General features: G+C 41.9%; 1 protein-coding gene across 1 annotated transcript in view; it reads right to left on the bottom strand.

Annotated features, from left to right (window-relative positions):
• Positions 1-23,716, bottom strand: part of LOC126188679 (Kv channel-interacting protein 4-like) — a 601,427-nt gene that overhangs the window by 358,395 nt on the left and 219,316 nt on the right. Inside the window, exon 4 of the mRNA XM_049930285.1 lies at positions 3,613-3,683. Coding sequence (XP_049786242.1) covers positions 3,613-3,683 — 71 coding nt within the window. The remainder of the gene's footprint in view (positions 1-3,612; positions 3,684-23,716) is intronic.

Genomic DNA, 23,716 nt, shown 5'->3' with positions numbered 1-23,716 from the left:
ATTCCAGTCAACATTGTCAAAAGCTGTCTCTAAGTCTACAAATGCTAGAAACGTAGGTTTGCGTTTCCTTAATCTTTCTTCTAAGATAAGTCGTAAGGTCAGTATTGCCTCACGTGTTCCAACATTTCTACGGAATCCAAGCTGATCTTCCCCGGGGTCGGCTTCTACTAGTTTTTCCATTCGTCTGTAAAGAATTCGCGTTAGTATTTTGCAGCTGTGGCTTATTAAACTGATTGTTCGGTAAATTTCACATCTGTCAACACCTGCTTTCTTTGGGATTGGAATTATTATATTCTTCTTGAAGTCTGAGAGTATTTCGCCTGTTTCATACATCTTGCTCACCAGATGGTACAGCTTTGTCAGGACTGGCTCTACCAAGGCCATCAGTAGTTCTAATGGAATGTTGTCTACTCCTAAGGCCTTGTTTCGACTCAGGTCTTTCAGTGCGGTGTCAAACTCTTCACGCAGTATCGTATCTCCCATTTCATCTTCATCTAAATGCTCTTCCATTTCCATAATATTGTCCTCAAGTATATGGCCCTTGTATAGACCCTCTATATACTCCTTCCACCTTTCTGCTTTCCCTTCTTTGCTTAGAACTGGGTTTGCATCTGAGCTCTTGATATTCATACAAGTGGTTCTCTTTTCTCCAAAGGTCTCTTTAATTTTCCTGTAGGCAGTATCTATCCTACCTCTCGTGAGATAAACCTCTACATCCTTACTTATGTCCTCTAGCCATCCCTGCTTAGCCATTTTGCACTTCCTGTCGATCTCATTTCTGAGACGTTTGTATTCCTTTTCGCCTGCTTCATTTACTGCATTTTTATATTTTCTCCTTTTATCAATTTAATTCAATATTTCTTCTGTTACCCAAGGGTTTCTACTAGCCCTCGTCTTTTTACCTATTTGATCCTGTGCTGCCTTCACTATTTCATCCCTCAAAGCTACCCATTCTTCTTCTACTGTATTTCTTTCCCCAATTCCTGTCAATTGTTCCCTTATGCTCTCCCTGAAACTCTGTACAACCTCTGGTTCTTTCAGTTTATCCAGGTCCCATCTCCTTAAATTCCCACCTTTTTACAGTTTCTTCAGTTTTAATCTACAGTTCATAACCAATAGATTGTGGTCAGAGTCCACATCTGCCCCTGGAAATGTCTCACAATTTAAAACCTGGTTCCTAAATCTGTGTCTTACCATTATGTAATCTATCTGATACCTTTTAGTATCTCCAGGGTTCTTCCATGTATACAACCTTCTTTCACGATTCTTGAACCAAGTGTTAGCTATGATTAAGTTATGCTCTGTGCAAAATTCTACCAGGCGGCTTCATCTTTCATTTCTTAGCCCCAATCCATATTCATCTACTATGTTTCCTTCTCTCCCTTTTTCTACTCTCGAATTCCAGTCACCCATAACTATTAAATTTTCGTCTCCCTTCACTACCTGAATAATTTCTTTTATCTCATCATACATTTCATCAATTTCTGCCGGGAAATTTCATATTACAGCACACTCCGCTGCAGAGTGAAAATCTCATTCTAGACTGCTAGATGTATTCACTTGGTACATTTAAAATATCCAGTTTTTTAAACAGTTGTTTACTGTGATACCAATTACTAGTTTTAGTCATTATTTTTGCAACTCTTTTATGCACTATGAAAATTGTGCCCATGTTTTGCGACTTTGATTACCGGAAAAGCATACCATAGCCAAGAACTGAGTGTATGTAGGAATAGTATGTCACCACAAGGAACTGGCTGTTACACACTGGTGGTAGTACCCTGAGAGCGTAACATGCTGATGGTATTCCATTTAGCAATATATTTGTGTGTTCATTCTAAGTCAGTTGACAATAAATATTCATTCCTAAAAGAAGTGTTTGTCACAAAATCTATTGTTTTATAATCTATACTTAATGTGAAATAGATGTTTTCCCTTTTTACGATTGGTGCACATTTTGTTTGTTTTATTTGCGTTAAATGTTAATTAGAACTTATGGTGTTTACTTGGTGATTATCATCAGCACAGAGAACGTTTTCTCTTCGTCTGGTACTGGCTTGTAAAGTCATTGAAGTACATTAATAACAAAACTGGACCCAGTATAATAGACTGAGGGACACCTAAGTTGAGGGACACCTAAGTTTATGTTTTTTGCCTGACAATTGTTTTACTAAAACTTCATCGTCAGCTGAAGGGTGAACTGTCTGTACCTTTTTGTACCCTATTTCCTAGGTAAGACTGAAACCACTGATTTGTTGTTGTTCTTACACCTAATGCTTGTAATGTGTAGTATTTTGTGGTGAACAATATCAAAAGGCTTGAACAAGTTTAAAATATGTCTACAACACAGCCATCTTGCTCAACAGCTTATAGTAACAATTTTGTGAACTGTGTTCGGATGATATTCTTCTTATTCTAGCCTGCAAAGCAAACAGTCATTAAGAAAGTTGTATTTACTCAGGTAACTGATTAGTTTGTCTTTCATGGTTGATTCATTTACTTTTTTGAGAAGGTGTATTTTGATATAGTTCCTACATTACATTTGTTTAGTAAGGAAAAAATTGTACACGCTTAAGGCACTTTGCAAAAATACTTTAACTGAAGGACACATTTATTATGTTTATGGAATTAGTATGCTGTCTATGCATGAGTTAGGTACAGATTGGCACCTTATCTGCATCATTTGAGTTATTTTAATTTTTGTATTGTCTTCCCGATTTCAAGCCTGTTAAGGAAAGAATATCATTGTACTAGGTGCGTGGTTCACTGTAGGTACTACACGTGTTCTAGAATGATTTTGTTGCCACTTCTCTGCAATAAGAAAATGTCATCTGCAATATTTATCAATTCCTGTGGATTGTCCATTCTTTTCCTTTTATCTTCGAGTCGTACGCTGTTATCATTGTTTCTCCCTTTTTCGAGCTTCGTGTCTTATGACATCCCATACTATTATGCTGCTGTTTTATGCATTAGATATTGCCACTGAAGGATTGTTTCCTATAGCAAACAGCGTCCTCCTGCATATATTTTTATACAATGTTAGTTACTTAGTAAACGTGAATCAGTGCAGTGCTCTTGCAAGGAACTGAGATATTTATGCCTTGGAGTTTTTATGCCTACAGTTTTCCCTCTACTTTCCCTAGTAGCTGCTGCTGGAGTGGCTACTCAAAAATTAGTTTAAAAAAGGCGCAGAATTTAGAGAACTTGGTATCTACATTCTTTTTCACAAACACTTCATCCCAAGTTTGATCTGCCGGTGCCCAAGAAAAAGAGAAGTTCCTTCGGTAGTTCTGCAATTTTGCGAGTGTGCCAAGCCTGTCTTTAGTTTTATTCTCTCTATGTACTATAGTGAACACAAAATACTTCATAAACTATAAAGAAGTAACAGTGCGCAGTCTTGAAATTCCAGAGTATTGGAAACTCAGATAGTATGGGATACTTGTTACGAGCTGTTTTTCAAACAGAAACCTGAAACATCCCAGCAGATTTATAGTGATAAGATACTGAAACTAATTCTGAAAATGGCGATCTAGCTACAATGCTAAAATCCATTGTGATGCAAGAGTAACTCGAATTTTTAGTTATAAAATGTACAGCAAGCTGTGCACTTACCTCAAAACTAATTTTCCCCGTCTGATTATGTTTGATGGTGTTGAACACATAATGCGCATACTGACTCGCATCTGTAACAAAAAGATTTAATTCATTAGTTGATGGACTTGATAAAATAGAAGAAAAGTCCCAAAGAGAATCCCCTAAATATGGTGGGGAAAGAGTGTGGGTTAGAACCTACAAAGAAAAAAATTATGAGAAAGAGATATGTTACGAAATGTGACTTCTGAACTACAATATGTGGCATCCATGTTCACCAATATGTCTACTACGACTCTTGATGTCATATTTGAGAATTTATTTATCTTATTCAGATTGTACCTGAAGTACTGTGAATGTCAGATTTGATAGTAAAATTGTCATTTTAATGTTCACTTCTGTGGCAGGTAATATTAAGTCTGACACCATGGAATTAACTTTATGGTGGCGAAAATGCAAAACAGAACATTTTTTTAATATGAGATTCAAATTGTGGTGTCACCGCCAGCCACCACACTTGCTAGGTGGTAGCCTTTAAATCTGCCGCGGTCCGTTAGTATACGTCGGACCCGCGTGTCGCCACTATCAGTGATTGCAGACCGAGCGCCACCACACGGCAGGTCTAGTCTAGAGATACTCCCTAGCACTCGCCCCAGTTGTACAGCCGACTTTGCTAGCGATGGTTCACTGTCTAAATACGCTCTCATTTGCAGAGACGACAGTTTAGCATAGCCTTCAGCTACGTCATTTGCTACGACCTAGCAAGGCGCCATATTCCGTTAGTATATGTCTTCTGAACAGATAATATTGTGAATCATGTACCGTCAAGAGCGATGTTCATCGTTAATGGATTAAAGTTAAGTATCAAACTAATTACGTTCGCTTTCTGAATTCTCATTCCTTGTCATGTTCCAGACCTCACGTCAGTATAGTTCTTCCCTCCTCACGCCAGCCTTCGTGAGCTAAAACGCGTGCATTTCGGCCTCCACTCGTAACACGGTGTTGGCTCTTCTGCTAACACAAAACAAATAATATGAGAAATTTGATAAAATGTGATTTTGCATTGTCTATTTACAGGGCTGGAGAATATAAGACTGTCACGAAACCGTTACAATAATGGATATGTTCTCAGTGTGTGAATTCTAATACTGGTTCTGAAACTAAAAAAGAAAAATCTATCTTCCGATAGCAGAAATTTATCAGAAGAAGATTAAAACATATTATGTAAATAATTCTGAAAAATAAAAATGGAACATGGAAGTAATAGTGTGGCAACAAGTAACTAAAATAAAGTCAAAGAACTAAATTCATGTAAATCCTGGTGTAATGGAATTTAGTTTTTGGTGTGCTTTTAAATTACTGATATTTAACATAATTATCACATCAATCATTTGTTTGATTTTGTGAGCTTAGAAAGGAAATAAAAGACCCTAAATTAAAACCTTATCAATTAAATGTAGAATATATCTACAGCAATACAAAATTTACTGATATACTTAAGTATAGTAAGAAAGAGAAGCAGCACATATGGTACCGACTAAAATCCGTCATAGGTTACACTTAATGTTGATTTACGAATCTGTTTTTGAGTTGCAGATCGTTCAGCAGTGCAGTAGTACTTGAAGAGACGATGAAGTCTTTTAACAGACTGGTGGTAAGCTTTCAGTTCGCTTTTCTGACCATCCAATATCACACCCAGCTTCGTCACTGTAGGATGACATTTTATGTCGTTTTACTGTTTTGGAGTAGAAATGGAAATGATACTGGAAATCAATGGGTAATAAGTCCTGTAAGAGCAACTGAATTTTTTTTAAATTCAGGTAGTTTGAATTTCAGGCCTACTTTTGCTGCTCACTGTGGTGAAACAAATTGGTAATACAACATAATCAAACTTCATTGAGTTTGTACTTAGGCACAACTCAATTAGTCTTTAGCTGAAGGCAGATTAGCTGATGTTGATCGAAAGAGTTCTTTGTACGATATCTCTGTCGGCAAGAAAAATGTGCGTTTAAAACAGGGTTTTGGGTTCACACCATAGGCGAGGTCAGATTTAATCTGTCAAGAAGATTCATTCTGAACTTTAATCGACATATCTTTTTTTTAATATCTACTGATTATCCTATTCCCAGCTAACAACGGAGTAGTAATTAAATATAATATTACTCCAGTGTGATCGATACTGAAGAGACATTAACAGCTGAGTTATGGAATATTTTCTTAGTTATGTGACTGGATTTGTGATTTCCTGTCAGAGAGATCACAGTTCGTAGTAACTGACGAAAAGTCATCGAGTAAAACAGAAGTGATTTCTACCCAAGGTAGTTTTATAGGCCCTTTGCTCTTCCTTATCTATATACACGAATTGGTACACAATCTGAGCAGCCGTCTTAGGTTGTTTGCAGATGACGGTGTCGTGTATTGACTAATAAAGTCAACAGAAGATCAAAACAAATTGCAAAACGATTTAGAAAAGATATCTGAATGGTGCAAAAATTGGTAGTTGATCGTAAATAACGAAAAGTGTGAGGTCATCCACATGAGTGCTAAAAGCAATTCGTTAAAGTTCGGTTACACGTTAAATCAGTCTGATCTAAATGCCGTAAATTCAAATAAATACCTAGGTATTACAATTGGTTCAAATGGCTCTGAGCACTATGGGACTTAACATCTGAGGTCATATGTCCCCTAGAACTCAGAACTACTTAAACCTAACTAACCAAAGTGTCTTCAACATCCAGTCTCGAGGCAGGATTCGAAACCTGGGACCGTAGCGGTCGCGCGTTTCCACACTGAAGCGCCTAGAACCGCTCGGCCACTCCGGCCGGCTATTGCAATTACGAACAACTTAAATTGGAAGGGACACACAGAAAATGTTGTGGGGAAGGCTAACCAAAGACTGCGTTTTTATTGGCAGGACACTTAGAAAATGTAACAGATCTACTAAGGAGACTGCCTACACTATGCATGTCCGTTCTCTTTTAGAATAATGCTACGCGGTGTGGGATCCTTATCAGATAGGACTGACGGAGTACATCGAAAAAGTCCAAAGAAAGGCAGCACGTTTTGTATTATCTCGAAATATGGGAGAGAGTGTCATAGAAATAACACAGGATTTGGCCTGGACGTCATTAAAAGTAAGGTGTTTTTCGTTGCGACGGAATCTTCTCACGAAATTAAAATCACCAACTTTCTCGTCCGGGTGCGAAAATATTTTGTTGACACCGATCTACATAGGGAGAAACGATCACCACGATAAAATAAAGGAAATCAGAGCTCGTACGGAAAGATATAGGTGTTTGTTCTTCCCGCGAGCTATACGAGAACGGAATAATAGAGAATTGTAAAGGGGGTTCGATGAACCCTCTGCCAGGCACTTAAATGTGATTTGCAGAGTATCGATGTAGATGTTGATTTTTCTGAGAACAGTATTGGGTTTCATGTCGCATGGTATTTAATATACTCACTTGATAAGCCTACCGTCAATTAAGCAATAAATTCTAGTCGTATGACTCATCCGATCCTCGTCCCTGATCAGGTCTATAATACACTCCTGGAAATGGAAAAAAGAACACATTGACACCGGTGTGTCAGACCCACCATACTTGCTCCGGACACTGCGAGAGGGCTGTACAAGCAATGATCACACGCACGGCACAGCGGACACACCAGGAACCGCGGTGTTGGCCGTCGAATGGCGCTAGCTGCGCAGCATTTGAGCACCGCCGCCGTCAGTGTCAGCCAGTTTGCCGTGGCATACGGAGCTCCATCGCAGTCTTTAACACTGGTAGCATGCCGCGACAGCGTGGACGTGAACCGTATGTGCAGTTGACGGACTTTGAGCGAGGGCGTATAGTGGGCATGCGGGAGGCCGGGTGGACGTACCGCCGAATTGCTCAACACGTGGGGCGTGAGGTCTCCACAGTACATCGATGTTGTCGCCAGTGGTCGGCGGAAGGTGCACGTGCCCGTCGACCTGGGACCGGACCGCAGCGACGCACGGATGCACGCCAAGACCGTAGGATCCTACGCAGTGCCGTAGGGGACCGCACCGCCACTTCCCAGCAAATTAGGGACACTGTTGCTCCTGGGGTATCGGCGAGGACCATTCGCAACCGTCTCCATGAAGCTGGGCTACGGTCCCGCACACCGTTAGGCCGTCTTCCGCTCACGCCCCAACATCGTGCAGCCCGCCTCCAGTGGTGTCGCGACAGGCGTGAATGGAGGGACGAATGGAGACGTGTCGTCTTCAGCGATGAGAGTCGCTTCTGCCTTGGTGCCAATGATGGTCGTATGCGTGTTTGGCGCCGTGCAGGTGAGCGCCACAATCAGGACTGCATACGACCGAGGCACACAGGGCCAACACCCGGCATCATGGTGTGGGGAGCCATCTCCTACACTGGCCGTACACCACTGGTGATCGTCGAGGGGACACTGAATAGTGCACGGTACATCCAAACCGTCATCGAACCCATCGTTCTACCATTCCTAGACCGGCAAGGGAACTTGCTGTTCCAACAGGACAATGCACGTCCGCATGTATCCCGTGCCACCCAATGTGCTCTAGAAGGTGTAAGTCAACTACCCTGGCCAGCAAGATCTCCGGATCTGTCCCCCATTGAGCATGTTTGGGACTGGATGAAGCGTCGTCTCAGGCGGTCTGCACGTCCAGCACGAACGCTGGTCCAGCTGAGGCGCCAGGTGGAAATGGCATGGCAAGCCGTTCCACAGGACTACATCCAGCATCTCTACGATCGTCTCCATGGGAGAATAGCAGCCTGCATTGCTGCGAAAGGTGGATATACACTGTACTAGTGCCGACATTGTGCATGCTCTGTTGCCTGTGTCTATGTGCCTGTGGTTCTGTCAGTGTGATCATGTGATGTATCTGACCCCAGGAATGTGTCAATAAAGTTTCCCCTTCCTGGGACAATGAATTCACGGTGTTCTTATTTCAATTTCCAGGAGTGTATTATGACCACCGACCTACTATCGATAGAAACCCAACCAGGCGATAGCAGCGTCATGTGGGGAGGAATGACTATTCGTGAGATACACACGCGGTGCATGTAGTATCAGTGAGAGTGCTGTCCGCGTTTAGAATGGAAAAGGGGTGCGGTGTATCTGAGTTTGCCCGAGGGCAGATTGTGATGCCCCGGAGGCTCGGCACGAGCTTTTCGGAAACTGTTCGACTTGTCGGGTGTTCGAGGTGTGCTGTGGTGAGTGCCTTCCACAAGTGGCGAAACCAAGGTGAGCCCACGTCCAGAAGTCGTGGGGCTACGAGGCCACCCCTCATTACGGATGTCGGACGTCGTAGGCTGGGCAGACTGGTAAAACAGGACAGAAGGCGAACTATGGCGGAACTATCATCAGACTTTAATGCTTTAATGCTGGGCAAAGTGTGTGTGAACACACAGTGCACCTAACACTCCTAACGACGGGCCTCCGCAGCCGACGAACCATGCATGTGCCAATGTTAACGCCACGAAATCTGCATCTACGACTGAAATGGGCACTCGATCATCGGTACTAGACTTTGGCGCAGTAGCAGAGCATTGCATGGTCTGATGAATCCCGATACCTTCTTCACCATGCCGATCCCTTGTCCCAGGGGAACAGCTCCTTCACAGGTGTACTGCGGGATGGAGACAAGCTGGTAGCGGCTCCATAGTGCCCTGGGGAACGTTCTCGTGGGCATCCATGGGTCCAGTGGAGCTCGTGAAAGGCACCATGACAGCCAAGGAGTACGAGGTGCATTCAAGTTCTAAGGCCTCCGATTTTTTTTTCTCCGGACTGGAAAGAGATAGAAACATACGCATTGTTTTAAAATGAGGCCGCGTTCATTGTCCCAGAGATGGCAGCACCGTACGGCAGATGGAATTTTACCGCCAGCGGCGAGAATGAGAACTGTTTTAAACACTTAAAATGGCGACGTTTACCTTACTTGAACAGCGTGCAATCATTCGTTTTCTGAATTTGCATGGTGTGAAACCAATTGAAATTCATCGACAGTTGAAGGAGACATGTGGTGATGGAGTTATGGCTGTGTCGAAAGTGCGTTCGTGAGTGCGACAGTTTAATGAAGGCAGAACATCGTGTGACAACAAACCGAAACAACCTCGGGCTCGCATAAGCCGGTCTGACGACATGATCGAGAAAGTGGGGAGAATTGTTTTGGGGGATCGCCGAATGACTGTTGAACAGATCGCCTCCAGAGTTGGCATTTCTGTGGGTTCTGTGCACACAATCCTGCATGACGACCTGAAAATGCGAAAAGTGTCATCCAGGTGGGTGCCACGAATGCTGACGGACGACCACATGGCTGCCCGTGTGGCATGTTGCCAAGCAATGTTGACGCGCAACGACAGCATGAATGGGACTTTCTTTTCGTCGGTTGTGACAATGGATGAGACGTGGATGCAATTTTTCAATGCAGAAACAAACCGCCAGTCAGCTCAATGGAAGCACACAGATTCACCGCCACCAAAAAAATTTCGGGTAACCGCCAGTGCTGAAAAAATGATGGTGTCCATGTTCTGGGACAGCGAGGGCGTAATCCTTACCCATTGCGTTCCAAAGGGCACTACGGTAACATGTGCATCCTACGAAAATGTTTTGAAGAACAAATTCCTTCCTGCACTGCAACAAAAACGTCCGGGAAGGGCTGTGCGTGTGCTGTTTCACCAAGTCAACGCACCCGCACATCGAGCTAACGTTACGCAACAGTTTCTTCGTGATAACAACTTTGAAGTGATTCCTCATGCTCCCTACTCACCTGACCTGGCTCCTAGTGACTTTTGGCTTTTTCCAACAATGAAAGACTCTCTCCGTGGCCGCACATTCACCAGCCGTGCTGCTATTGCCTCAGCGATTTTCCAGTGGTCAAAACAGACTTCTAAAGAAACTTTCGCCGCTGCCATGGAATCATGGCGTCAGCGTTGTGAAAAATGTGTACGTCTGCAGGGCGATTACGTCGAGAAGTAACGCCAGTTTCATCGATTTCGGGCGAGTAGTTAATTAGAAAAAAAATCGGAGGCCTTAGAACTTGAATGCACCTTGTACCGTAAACTGGTCGCAAACCATGTACTCCCCTTCATGACGATCATGTTTCCCGACAGCAGTGGCTTTTTTCAGCAAGCCAATGCACCATGTGACAAAACCAAGAGCGTGATGGAGTGATTCGAGGAACACAGTGGCGAGTTCCATTTGAAGTGCTGGCCCCCAACCCAACAGATCTGAACCCGATCGCACACATCTGGGGTATAATTGAACGTGGCATCAGAGCTAATCGCCCCCCCCCCCCTCCTTCTTGGAATTTACGGGAATTAGGTGACGTGTGTGTAGAAACGTGGTGCAGACTTCCTCTAGCGCCCTACCAAGACTTCATTGTTTCCACGCCACGTCGCCGCTGTTACTGTGCCAAAGGTGGACATATCGACTATTAGGTAGGTGGTCATAATGTTCTGGCAAAATATTCTGGGTGACTGAGGCATAACATTGTACTCGTCTACTTCTTCTAGAAATTCGAAGTTTCGACAATTCTGGTGGGATCTTGAGTTTATTGCTATCCACAGACAGCTGAACACGGAGAAAATCAGAGTATAGTTGAAGATGCAAGCAGAATAATCGAAGCGTCATGTTTGTGGGAGTAGAAGAACAAACGTATGTGATTCATTCACCCACAACGATTTAATATTACTCTTCTTACTGAAAGTCAGGTATTATTTCAGAGCAATGGTGAGTGCTGTGTGCAAGTATGAAGCATTCATGATCCTCGAAATTGTGAATACGCTCTGGAATCGATTTACTTGTCAACTTTTCTTGTGTAAGCTGTATTCGTACTAGCGGTGTTAGTTACATTAAAAATTTTTCTTTCAAAATTTCAGTCTTGATCAGACCACGTGTGCTTCAATAATATAAGTGACCTGTTTCTGTCATATCGCATGACCATAATCAGACCCATGGCAACCTTCGAAGACGGTAGGTGGAGCACTCTTCTCAGCTGCTGTGATGTCAGCTGGTCTAGTTGACATCACAACAGTACTCCACCTACCATCTTCGAAGGTTGCCATGGGTCTGATTATGGTCATGCGATATGACCGAAACCGGTCACCTATGTTATTGAAGCATATGTGGTGTGATCAAGACTGAATTTTTGAAAGAAAAATTAAAAAAAATTTTGATCACTCTTCCAAAAATATTTTTTAAAATTAGTAAATTAACTTATATACAAAAGCAACCATACTAGACATAAAATATCCTGAGATGAAGAAAGGAGCAAAATTAGTGTTTAACGTGCCTTCGACTACGATACCTTTAGAGCACTATCTCAGGTGCGTAAAGGTTTTGGAAAGAAACTGTACCAGTCCTTTCCAAAGGAGCCATCATGGAATTTGCCTTAAACGATTCATGGTGTAAGAAAACATGAGAAATACGCCGACATGTTACAGTTGTTAGGAATGAAGAATATGATAGATTTACAAGAACAAAATCGTAAATATTCAAACAATGAAAATTACAGGCAGGAAGATACAGAATGCTACTTACCGTAAAAAAGACACGTTACGTTGCAGAGAGACACAATTGAAAGACACTTACAAGAAGCTTTCGGCCACAGTCTTAACCAGCAAAAGCGAAACACACAACATTCGCACACTCAAGAAAACATACTTCAAGCAGTTGGCAGTCATGTGTGCGTGGGGTGTGTTTGCTTGTGTGTATGAATGGTGTGTGTTTCTCTTTTGCTGATGAAGGCTGTGGCCGAAAGCTTCATGTAAGTGTCTATTAACTGTGCCTGCCTGCAACGGAGCGTTGTTTGTTATGGCCCTCCACGAATTCCTTTCTTGTGCCAACATCGGTACCTCAGAGCAGCATCTATATCCAGCGTCCCCAGTTATTTGTTGGATGTATAACAGTCTCTGACTTCACCTACAGTTATTACCCTCTACAGGTACACAGGAGAACTTCCGTGAAGTTGGTAACATAGGAAATGACGTATTGGCGGAAGAACAGCTGTGAGGGGGGGAGGTAGAGGGGGGGGCGGGAGGGGCTTAGTCGTGTTTGGATAGCTCAGTCGTTAGAGCACTCGCTCGCGAAAGGCGAAGGTCTTAGCAGTGAGTACTGGTCTGCCACATAGCTTTCATTGGCGACGAAATTTCCTTTGTACCATTTTACATTGTCGAACGCTTTTTATCTGTCGACAGCGCCTACGAACGTTATAATTGTGACATCAAGTCGCGCAGGAAGGATGTAACCGTACTGTAAATTAATATGAATGGTGCAAAATTGCTGTATTAGTCGCTAAATGAAATGCCACTAGTTAAAAAACCGGTGGCTTTGAAACTTCCTAGGAGACTAAAACAGTGTGCTGGACCGAGACTTGAACTTGGCACCTTTGCCTTTCGCGGGAAAGTTCTCTACCGACTTTTTCTTTTCCATTTTGTTCGCTATTGTTCGTTGAATTAGGTCGTAGCGGGCGTCAGATGACATCCGTTGTAATTCGTTGTTGATCCTTTCACTCAGGTTTTTATTTTTATTTTTTTCCCTTTATTGTAGAGACTAGCCAGCTCTCTGACCGAACACGCTGAGCTACCGCGCCGGCTAACATTGTGCTATCGCCTGAGCTACCCAAGCACGAATGACGACCCGTCCTCACAGCTTAACTTCCGCTAATATCTCTGCCAGGAATTTTCATATCAGCGCACATTCTGCTGTAGAGTAAAAGTTTCATCGTGGAACCAATGGCTTTATTTGACGTGTTTCAGTTGATACCCATCATCAGATAGTTATGATCATCTAGATATTTAGGTGCATAAAGACACGTTGTAACTGATACAGCTGTCATGGCAACGATCGTTTCTTTATTTTTCATAAGTCTTGCTTCCGTATCAAGCGGAAACTCAGAGTTACCTCCCTGGTGTCTTTGTTGTTGTTGTTGTGGTCTTCAGTCCTGAGACTGGTTTGATGCAGCTCTCCATGCTACTCTATCCTGTGCAAGCTTCTTCATCTCCCAGTATCTACTGCAACCTACATCCTTCTGAATCTGCTTAGTGTATTCATCTCTTGGTCTCCCTCTACGATTTTTACCCTCCACACTGCCCTCCAATGCTAGATTTGTGATCCCTTGATGCCTCAAAACATGTCCTACCAACCGATCCCTTCTTCTAGTAAAGTTGTGCCACAAACGTCTCTTCTCCCCAATCCTATTCAATACCTCCTCATTAGTTACGTGATCTACCCACCTTATCTTCAGCATTCTTCTGTAGCACCACATTTCGAAAGCTTCTATTCTCTTCTTGTCCAAACTAGTTATCGTCCATGTTTCACTTCCATACATGGCTACACTCCATACAAATACTTCACAGTAGAGCTGCATGTCCTCGGGAAAAATTACGGCTGTAGTTTCCCCTTGCTTTCAGCCGTTCGCAGTACCAGCACAGCAAGGCCGTTTTGGTTAATGTTACAAGGCCAGATCAGTCAATCATCCAGACTGTTGCCCCTGCAACTACTGAAAAGGCTGCTGCCCCTCTTCAGGAACCACATGTTTGTCTGGCCTCTCAACAGATACCCCTCCGTTGTGGTTGCACCTACGGTACGGCCATCTGTATCGCTGAGGCACGCAAGCGTCCCCACCAACGGCAAGGTCCATGGTTCATGGGGGGGGGGCTGGTGTCTTTACCGTTCCTAAATCGAAACTGATCGTCATTCGACTTATCTAAAAAATCTTCAATTTCCAATGTACATTAAACACCTATACTTTCTTCATCGCATGCTCAGATATCATAAACTGAGGTATAATTTTTGTGTTTCCATTTGGATTTCCTGGAATGTTACTGGAACGGAAAGGGGCGATGTCTGCTAACGTGACGCGTTGGATCGAGGGTAAGATGGCACTCGTCGACACCTTTTCGATTTAAGAAAAATGTTAGCAGTTCCATTGCGCTATAATTAAAATCTCAGATGACAAATAAATCTGTACACATCGGTAGATTCTGAAGAACGTACAAAATGAAAGAAAGAGGCAGAGTTGAAGAAAGTAATTAACATTTACTGCTGTTGCTGAGGTTGTGAGAAATGAACAGGACTAAATTATACAAAAAAAATGGAATTTCCGAATAAGTTCTCGAAAGATACGCGAACAAAGGTGGCAGAAGAGTGTTAGCAGAAAAGTAAACAAAATTTTTAACATACTTTTCAACAATGTTTAGGTTGAGTACCAATACACCAGTTCTGTTCACATATTTTCGAACTACAATGATTGAGTGCTACCTATAACGGAAAAAGAATCATTTATTATTATTATTATTATTTCTTTCCTTTCTCAGACGTTATGTCTGTTAAAAATGGAAAGTGACGCGGACCTTGATCAAGCGTGACTTCCTTTTAACTGTACGGTATATGTTAAATTGCATTTAGGATCTTTCGGGTAATTGAACATGTATCAATAATTACAGATTTCTGTAGTTGTATATATACGTTTGGATGTAGCTGTATTGCGTTGATGTACTGGTGGATATTGTGTGGTATGACTCCTGTACTTTATCCTGATGCCACATGTCCTTGACTTCTTCAGTCAGTTGGATGCATTTTTCAATTTTTTCTCCTGTTATCTTGTGTATATTTGTTGTATTGGGTATGGATATTTCGATTAGTTGTGTTAATTTCTTCTTTTTATTGGTGAGTATGATGTCAGATTTGTTATGTGGTGTTGTTTTATCTGTTATAATGGTTCTGTTCCAGTATAATTTATTATTTATTATTATTATTTCTATTTTTCTCAGACCTTAGGTCTGGTTAAAAATGGAAAGTGACGCGGACGTTCATCAAGCGTGACTTCCTTTTAACTGTACGATATATGTTACATTGTATTTAGGAACTTTCGGGTTATTGAACACGTATCAATGATTACGGATTTCTGTAGTTGTATATATACGTTTGGATGTAGCTGTATTGCATTGATGTACTGGTGGATATTGTGTGGTATGACTCCTGTACTTGATAGTATAATCGGTATAATGTCAACTTTATCCTGATGCCACATGTCCTTGACTTCCTCAGCCAGTTGGATGTATTTTTCAATTTTTTCTCCTGTTTTCTTCTGTATATTTGTTGTATTGGGTATGGATATTTCGATTAGTTGTGTTAATTTCTTCTTTTTATTGGTGAGTATGATGTCAGGTTTGTTATGTGGTGTTGTTTTGTCTGTTATAATGGTTCTGTTCCAGTATAATTTGTATTCATCATTCTCCAGTACATTTTGTGGTGCATACTTGTATGTGGGAACGTGTTGTTTTATTAGTTTATGTTTTATGGCAAGTTGTTGATGTATTATTTTTGCTACATTGTCATGTCTTCTGGGGTATTCTGTATTTGCTAATAATTGTACATCCACTTGCAATGTGATCTACTGTTTCTATTTGTTGTTTGCAAAGTCTGCATTTATGTGTTGTGGCATTGCGATCTTTAATAATATGCTTGCTGTAATATCTCGTGTTTATTGTTTGATCCTGTATTGCAATCATGAATCCTTCCGTCTCACTGTATATATTGCCTTTTCTTAGCCATGTGTTGGATGCGTTTTTATCTATGTGTGGCTGTGTTAGATGATACAGGTGCTTGCCATGTAGTGTTTTCTTTTTCCAATTTACTTTCTTCGTATCTGTTGATGTTATGAGATCTAAAGGGTTGTAGAAGTGGTTATGAAATTGCAGTGGTGTAGCCGATGTATTTATATGAGTGATTGCTTTGTGTATTTTGCTAGTTTCTGCTCGTTCTAGAAAGAATTTTCTTAAATTGTCTACCTGTCCATAATGTAGGTTTTTTATGTCGATGAATCCCCTTCCTCCTTCCTTTCTGCTTAATGTGAATCTTTCTGTTGCTGAATGTATGTGATGTAGTCTATATTTGTGGCATTGTGAACGTGTAAGTGTATTGAGTGCTTCTAGGTCTGTGTTACTCCATTTCACTACTCCAAATGAGTATTATTATTATTATGATTATGATAAGAAGTGGATAGAAGCGTTTGAAATGTGATGCTACAGAAGAGAGCTGAAGATTAGGTGGGTAGATAGAATAACCAGTGCGAAGTAATGAATCGAATTTGGGAGAAATGAGTGCGGTGGCACAACAAGAAGGGATCGGTTGATACAAAACTTCCTGAGGCATCAAGGAGTCGTCAGTTTGGATATGGAAGAAAGTATGCAGAGTAAAACAGACAAACTAAGACAAAGAATCGCACGTTCAAGCGGATGAAGGCTGCAGAGTTATGTAGAGATGAGACTGACACAGGACAGAATAACTTGAAGAGCGGCGTCAAACTGATCTCTGGTCTACAGACTGAAGAGCACATCAAAGACAACAACATTTCCTGTGGCTGCTTTTCTAAACCACCAAAACGTAGCATTGCTGAAAATTAATATTATTTGTTATTGAGGCAAATCTTGTTTTTCATTTTACGTAACGCTGCTCGTCAACGTACCATCACGCTGAGGAAAGATGAGGGAAACGACTGTTCTCTAACAATTTGTCTCCAAGATCTGGGGTATTATATTATATAAACATACAAATGCAAACTAGACAGTTACAAAAACATGCTGGTAATGTTATAGCACACAGCATCAAACATTAAGGTCACGCAATATACCTAAAGTTTAAGTTCCTTGTCTTGCCGCTTAAGTTCAGTATCTTACGCGACTTTTCCCTAGTTTCATTGTTGACAAAGTGACTGACAACCGATTCTTGTAAAAATTAGTCTTTTGTGTGTTCAATTATTCCGTATTCTGCTTATCCGCTTCTGTAGAATGTGCTTGTTGCAGAATACGATACCTAAAGAAACATTGCCCCAAAACATAACAGTAGCCTCTTGAGAAAGCGGTATGCCAATACCTCGTCTTAAAAACGAACCCTCTCCTCGGAAGTAGTTTGGAGGTGAGTTAGGAACTGAAAGCGAACTCTTGAGACGTCGCAAGTTCGAAACTTCGATTTATCTCGCTTGACAGACAGTAGCTAGTTTGCTTAACTACACAACGAACTCGATACGAACAGCAGAAGTACCGACCTCGACCGCAGTGGAACGCAGAGAGAAACTGAAGCGGACGTATCTTACTTTTAAACTAAAATACTGGCGCTGTTCGGACAAAAGATCGCAGAAAGAAAAGTTATGCTGCGATGATGAGTACCATTTTTTGGTTTATTCAGTGAGCCTGTCGTTCTGATTTAGTGTTGCTGTAAATAAAGAGCAATGTCACTCAAAAAGTGAGTTGTCAGTACGCAGACCTGGTGTCCATAATGAAATTTTGCAAGGCTGCATTTATTTTGCAATAAACGGCATAAACAGGTTACCGAAAAGCAGAAACAATGTAAAGAATGCAGAATGTAAACAACTGCAACGTGCTTAACCACAGACAAAAATGTTCTAATGAGGTAAAGTACCACCACAGCTGTATCTCAAGAAAGTTTTTTTATTGTCTCACACGACTGGTTTCGGCGGCACATTACCGCTATCCTCAAGATCCTCCACTGACAAAAGAATATTAGATTTCCTTGGAGCATTTACTGTGGAATCATTGTTACATGTGCAGCCAAGTATATGCTGTGTTGTGAGTGACCAAAACTTTTCCATCGAAAACGCCTTCATTGCCCCTACAGACTGTGGCTGAAAATTGGCTTGAAGAAAGAAATGCATGACATTTATGTTATGCAGGTTGCATAGCTTCAGGCGACATCTCACCACCACATCCAAATACTTGGTGGGAGACGCCGTTGGACATACGCCTCTCATATGAGGCAAAGAATTGGAAATTACCGTATTTAGTACTGTTGTCATCAATGTGTGTGTGGTGGAAGGGTGGGGGATGGGGTGGGGTGTTATAAAATCGACGTATTGCACTGGGAAAGTTGTTTCTTACCGTCTGTTCTTTTATCAATTTTGATCTGAAAGTATGCAGTGTAACGCAAAAATACTACAATCTTACCCTCCAATAGAGTGGGGGTAAACATAACATTATTTCATGTACAGGGTGAATCAACTAAAACTTGCACCGCAAATATTGTGGATATGGAAAACGCTACTGACATTCGGTTTTCACAGAATGCATTTGTAGTCAGGGGCTCGTATTGTTTGCCAATAATACTAATTCAGTTAGCTTCCCTCAGGAGTCTCTACTCGACACTCTCTCACAACCATTAATGAAAACAGTATCCTCAAAATAAAAATGAGTTGTCGACAAACAGGAAACGATCAATAAGTAGACGTAGAAACAGGTGGAGAGATGTATTAGAAACAAACTACAGATAACTGAAGCACTGAACAACCGGACGTAACAGGTCGATGTGTAACACGTTAAGAAAGAAGGAAAAAAGAAGACGAATAGGCTTTTATTTATGAATCTGGAATCAACTTGTCCCAATCAAAATTCATACGTTTAGCGTCAGAAGAATACAGGAATCTCTTCCTGATCAAGTTTATCATGTGTGTCCAAACAATGGGACATAGAATGTTATTACTAAGCTATAAAAAGCATTAAACTTCTGTGCACGTTCAATATTTCGCAATGCGAGGACTGATCTACTAAATTTTGGACGTGCAATTAGGAATGCTTCCCATTTTTGGATCTTATGGCTCGTCGCAAATATAATGGCACCCGACTCATATAGACTTATGTTTACATGCAGATAACTGTCACCATCCTGCCCAGTCTACGAACGTTCTCAGAACTGTGGTTCATCCAACATAGAGCACTGCTGACGGAAGCGATCTGCAGGATGAGCATCTACACTTTAAGAGAGTTTTTGCAGCAAATGGATATTCTCCCTAACAGATAAGTAAGGCGCTATGAATAAAACTAAGGTGATCATAAGGACCGAGGAAGAACACAAAGAGAAAGTTAAATCCATGACTTTCCTGCTAAGCATCATCACCAAGCACAAGTGAAAATTATTTTTCATCCTTCATCGAAGACAGCAGGTCCCGTCAAAGACGATTTGATGCTCTGCAAAGCTGACGTTTATAAGATCCCTAGCGATTGTGGCACTTCGTACATCGGGAAGGCAAGTGGTAGGCCTACAGTCGAAAGACGCATGGAACACAGTAGGTACATCCGACTCTTACAGCCCAATAGATCGGATGTGGTGGAGCACTACATCGAGTGGCAAAGAATTTAATTAACAGAAGTAGTGGTTTTAGCTTGGACAAATCTTGAAATCCAGCGCTTTCTTTAACAGACGTGCAAGGACTTCGGTTTAGTGCAGCTCATAATGATACATAAATATCCCAGTATTGATCGACCGTGTAGTCAAAGACTCAATTTATGCATACTTCGTTGCACCGAGCAACGTCTCGGTGCTCGTGTATCTGTGGCCGCATGCAGTGACGAGGTCCGCGGGTTTAAAAGGACGGAGCGGGTTGTGTAGCTTACTTGAAGATGACTGGAAGGTAAACAAATATTGAAAGAAGGTAGAGCGTTTATGCGGTTGCACACCCGAAATTTAATTGCAGTGCTGAATTTCATTAGAAAAATCCACAGGATAATAGCTAGATAAGGCGGAGAACTTAAGATACCATTCATGTGTAGGGTGGCTCAGCATGATTCCACAGGCATTCGAGCATCTGTATTGGCGGTCAGAAAACACGTCTTGTATCAAAAGACAGTTAGACAGTACTGCCTTCTTGTGTCAGGTTCATAATGAAATTTCATCGTGTTATAGATCTGTTAAATGATGTCATTACTGCAGGGTGAATCACCTAAACTTTGCACCGCAAGTATTGTGGAAATGGAAAGTGCGGTTTTCACAGAATGGATCGGTGATCAGGGACTCGCAATGTTAGCCAATTAACAGATTGTAATAATGCTTAGGAAGTGTATTTTTGTGCGAAAATACACTTTAAGTGGAGCAATGCCTTTTAAATTTAACAAACTAAAAGAGGGCAAAATAGAATGTCAGTGAGGTTTGGTGCTGGATTGTTGTGCAATTCGTATACAAGATATCGTACTTTGAAAAGTTTCCAGACCGACATTTGTGTCTTCAAATTGCGTAGTAGCTAGGTTCGGTGTTGCATATTCCGTTACAGGGTGCTTGTGTGTTCCTTGAGTGCACTGCGACTCGCAAGTCAGTTAGTATGTTACAGTCCAAGCAGCTGTACATCGTGAGTGGACGAGGGGATTTACCAATGCAGAAAAAGCTACATGCTCATGTTGTGTGGGGAGTATAGGAAGATTGCAGTTCTTTCTCGTACGGTGCATTGGCAAGATACTGCAATAAACATCAACCATCTCGGCAATTACTTATCAACGTCCTCAAACAGTTACTTGAAAGTGGTAGCGTAAGACCTAGGCAACGTGGCAAAGTAACAATAGGAAACTAGTGGCCGCAGAATAGGGGGAAATTAATGTTCTTGCTTCTGTTGCAGTTAATCAGCACGTTAGCTCCCGCGCAATCGCACGAGGAAGTGATATGAGTCCGGCAAGCGTCCTCCGCGTTCTCCATCGACATAGATCCCATCCTAACACATCTCTCTCCATCAAGAGCTGCAGGCAAACGATTATGAGAATCGTGTTAACGTCTGTACATGGACATTAAGACAGGATACTGTAGGTGCATAATGTATATTGTTTAGTGATTTACCAGTCGTGGCCAGGTAAACCGCCGAAACATGCATTGTTGGCCTGCTGATAATCCCCGAGGTGGAACGTCAGCTCGCCTGGAGTGTAAACGTGTGGTGTGGGATAGTGAACCATCAGCTTATAGGCCCGTTTTTCATAGGTAAAACACTGAACATTCACACGTATCTCATTCTCCTAACAGACCATCTTGCACGAATGCTAGAAGACGTTCCTCTGCAGAACAGGAAGTATCTGCGGTACCAACATGGCGGATAACCAGCCCACAGAGCACGAAGTACTACAGCATATATTCACGAATTGGTTTCAGATCGCTGGATTGGACGCAGAGGATCTTTACCTTGGCCGGCCCGTTCCCCGGATTTGACACCTGTAGACTTTTTCTGTGTGGAAAGATGAAAGACGTTGTCTACATTGACATACCTACTACACCCAACGATATGCAACGAAGTATTACTGACCAACTCCACCCAACGATATGCAACGAAGTATTACTGCAGCTCGCTCGGACATCTCAGCGGAAATGCTAGCACGCGTGGAGCAGTCGCTCCATACCAGACTGGAAGCGTGTATCGCCGCTGCCGCTGGTCATTTTGAACATAACCTGTGATGGTCAGTTGTTTCGTTACTGCTCAGAATCCTCATAACTAGAATGTGCACTTGTGTCGTTCCTCAGTGTGTGCTACCAAAGATATTGTACAAGTGCCGGTGTGGCAACTTTTCAAAACGCAATTCCTCGTAAACGACTCACACTAGAATCCTGCACCAAACACCACTGGCATTCTGATTTACTCTACTTTTAGTTTGTTAATATTAACAGACATCGTTCAATTTAAAAAAGTGTATGTTTGCACAAAAATACGCTTTCTAAGTATTATTACAATCAGTTTATTGGCTAACAATACGAGCCCCTGACTACGAATCCATTCTGTGTAAACGGCATGTCATTAGCGCTTTCCATATCCGCAATAATTGCGCTGCAAGTTTTAGGTGATTCGCCCTGTATATGAGATAAAAGTTCTGTTTACCCCCACTCTATTGGAGGATACGATTGTAGTATTTTTGCGTTACACTGCATAGTTTCGGATCAAAATTGCGAAAAGAAGAGACGGTATAAAACAACTTCCCAGTGCAATACGTCGACTTTATCACCCCCCTCCCCCCCCCCCCCGCAAACACACATTGGCGACAACAATACTAAATAATTTCCAATTCTTTGCCTCATATGAAAGGTGCATGTCCAACGTCAGATGACACTCCATCATCATCACAGTAAGGACACACTCTTATGTAAGACAAATTTGAAATGAATATACGTTGTTTAAAAATATTTCATACCTGTGGATTCAAAATATAAGCTGTTGATGTAACTTTTTTTAAATTAATCAGTTAATTCCTTGAGTATTGTAAATAATTTGACGGATGCATTGATGATAAATCAACATTTACACAAAGTTGAAGTTTTTGGATTTGAGCACAGTAAAACACTAACAGCAAAAAAGTAGCCATGGTCGGTAAAGTACACCTATATGGTTGCACTCGACTCAGAGGGCGTGGGTTCGAATGCTGTTTGTGGATTTCAGTATACTTCCGGATGCTGTACTGGAAGGACGTGTATAGAGCTCCACTCCAGCCCCGTTTAGACCTTTAGTACGTACGAGGTGTATTCGGAAAGTAAGATCCGATTGGGCACGAAGTGGAGACCACTGTGAAAATCCGATGGAACTTTGCACAGATGTGTTGGGCTGTGTCCTTAGTGTGCCTGTCGATCGCTTCACATCACTCTTTTCAGTTCAGAATGCAAAATGATTACGTAGAAATGCCAAAACCAACAGTGTCTCCCGCCATGTATGTGGATCTGGTGGGAGATTTCGCCTGAAACTATGCAGCCTGCATAACATAAATGTCATGCGTTTCTTTCTTCAAGTCAATTTTCAGCCGCAGTCTGCAGGGGCAATGAACACGCTCCTGTGGCATTTCCGATGGGAAATGTTTGATCACTCACAATACAACACTTCATTGGTCCTGTTGTTCATCTCTACTCACATGAACTGCTGACTACAAAGACAACATTTTGGCACAAACAACAAAAGGGAGACTAGCGTAGAGAATTGGTGGAAAGCACAGGCGGCTACTTTCTGTGACGAGGGTACTGGAAAGTTTGTGTAACGCCACGACAAATGTCTAAGTCGGAGCGGCGACTATTTAGAGAGGTAGCTGGAAGGTGTGGCTAACAGTTGCGAATAATTTTTATTTTTATTTTGACTGTGGTTTTCATTTCGTGATCGATCGGACCTTACTTTCGGAACAGCCTTCGTATTATCCGACAAAATAAACTGAACACTCAGCCAAGGTTAGCATTACTGTCGTGTTTATGCCCGATAAAAAGGGAAGGGAGGCAGTACTAGCGCAGAATGTAGCATTCTTACAAGCGTAGCACAACAGTTAAACACTAACCAACACTTTTGTCTGAAAATATCTGACCTCCTTGTACACTAGCCCTGTGACAC

The sequence above is a fragment of the Schistocerca cancellata genome, chromosome 5 (assembly GCF_023864275.1).
Source record: "Schistocerca cancellata isolate TAMUIC-IGC-003103 chromosome 5, iqSchCanc2.1, whole genome shotgun sequence".
Taxonomy (NCBI): Eukaryota; Metazoa; Arthropoda; class Insecta; order Orthoptera; family Acrididae; genus Schistocerca; species Schistocerca cancellata.
Note: the sequence above shows the minus strand (reverse complement) of the source record. Positions and strands in the feature narration are given on the sequence as shown.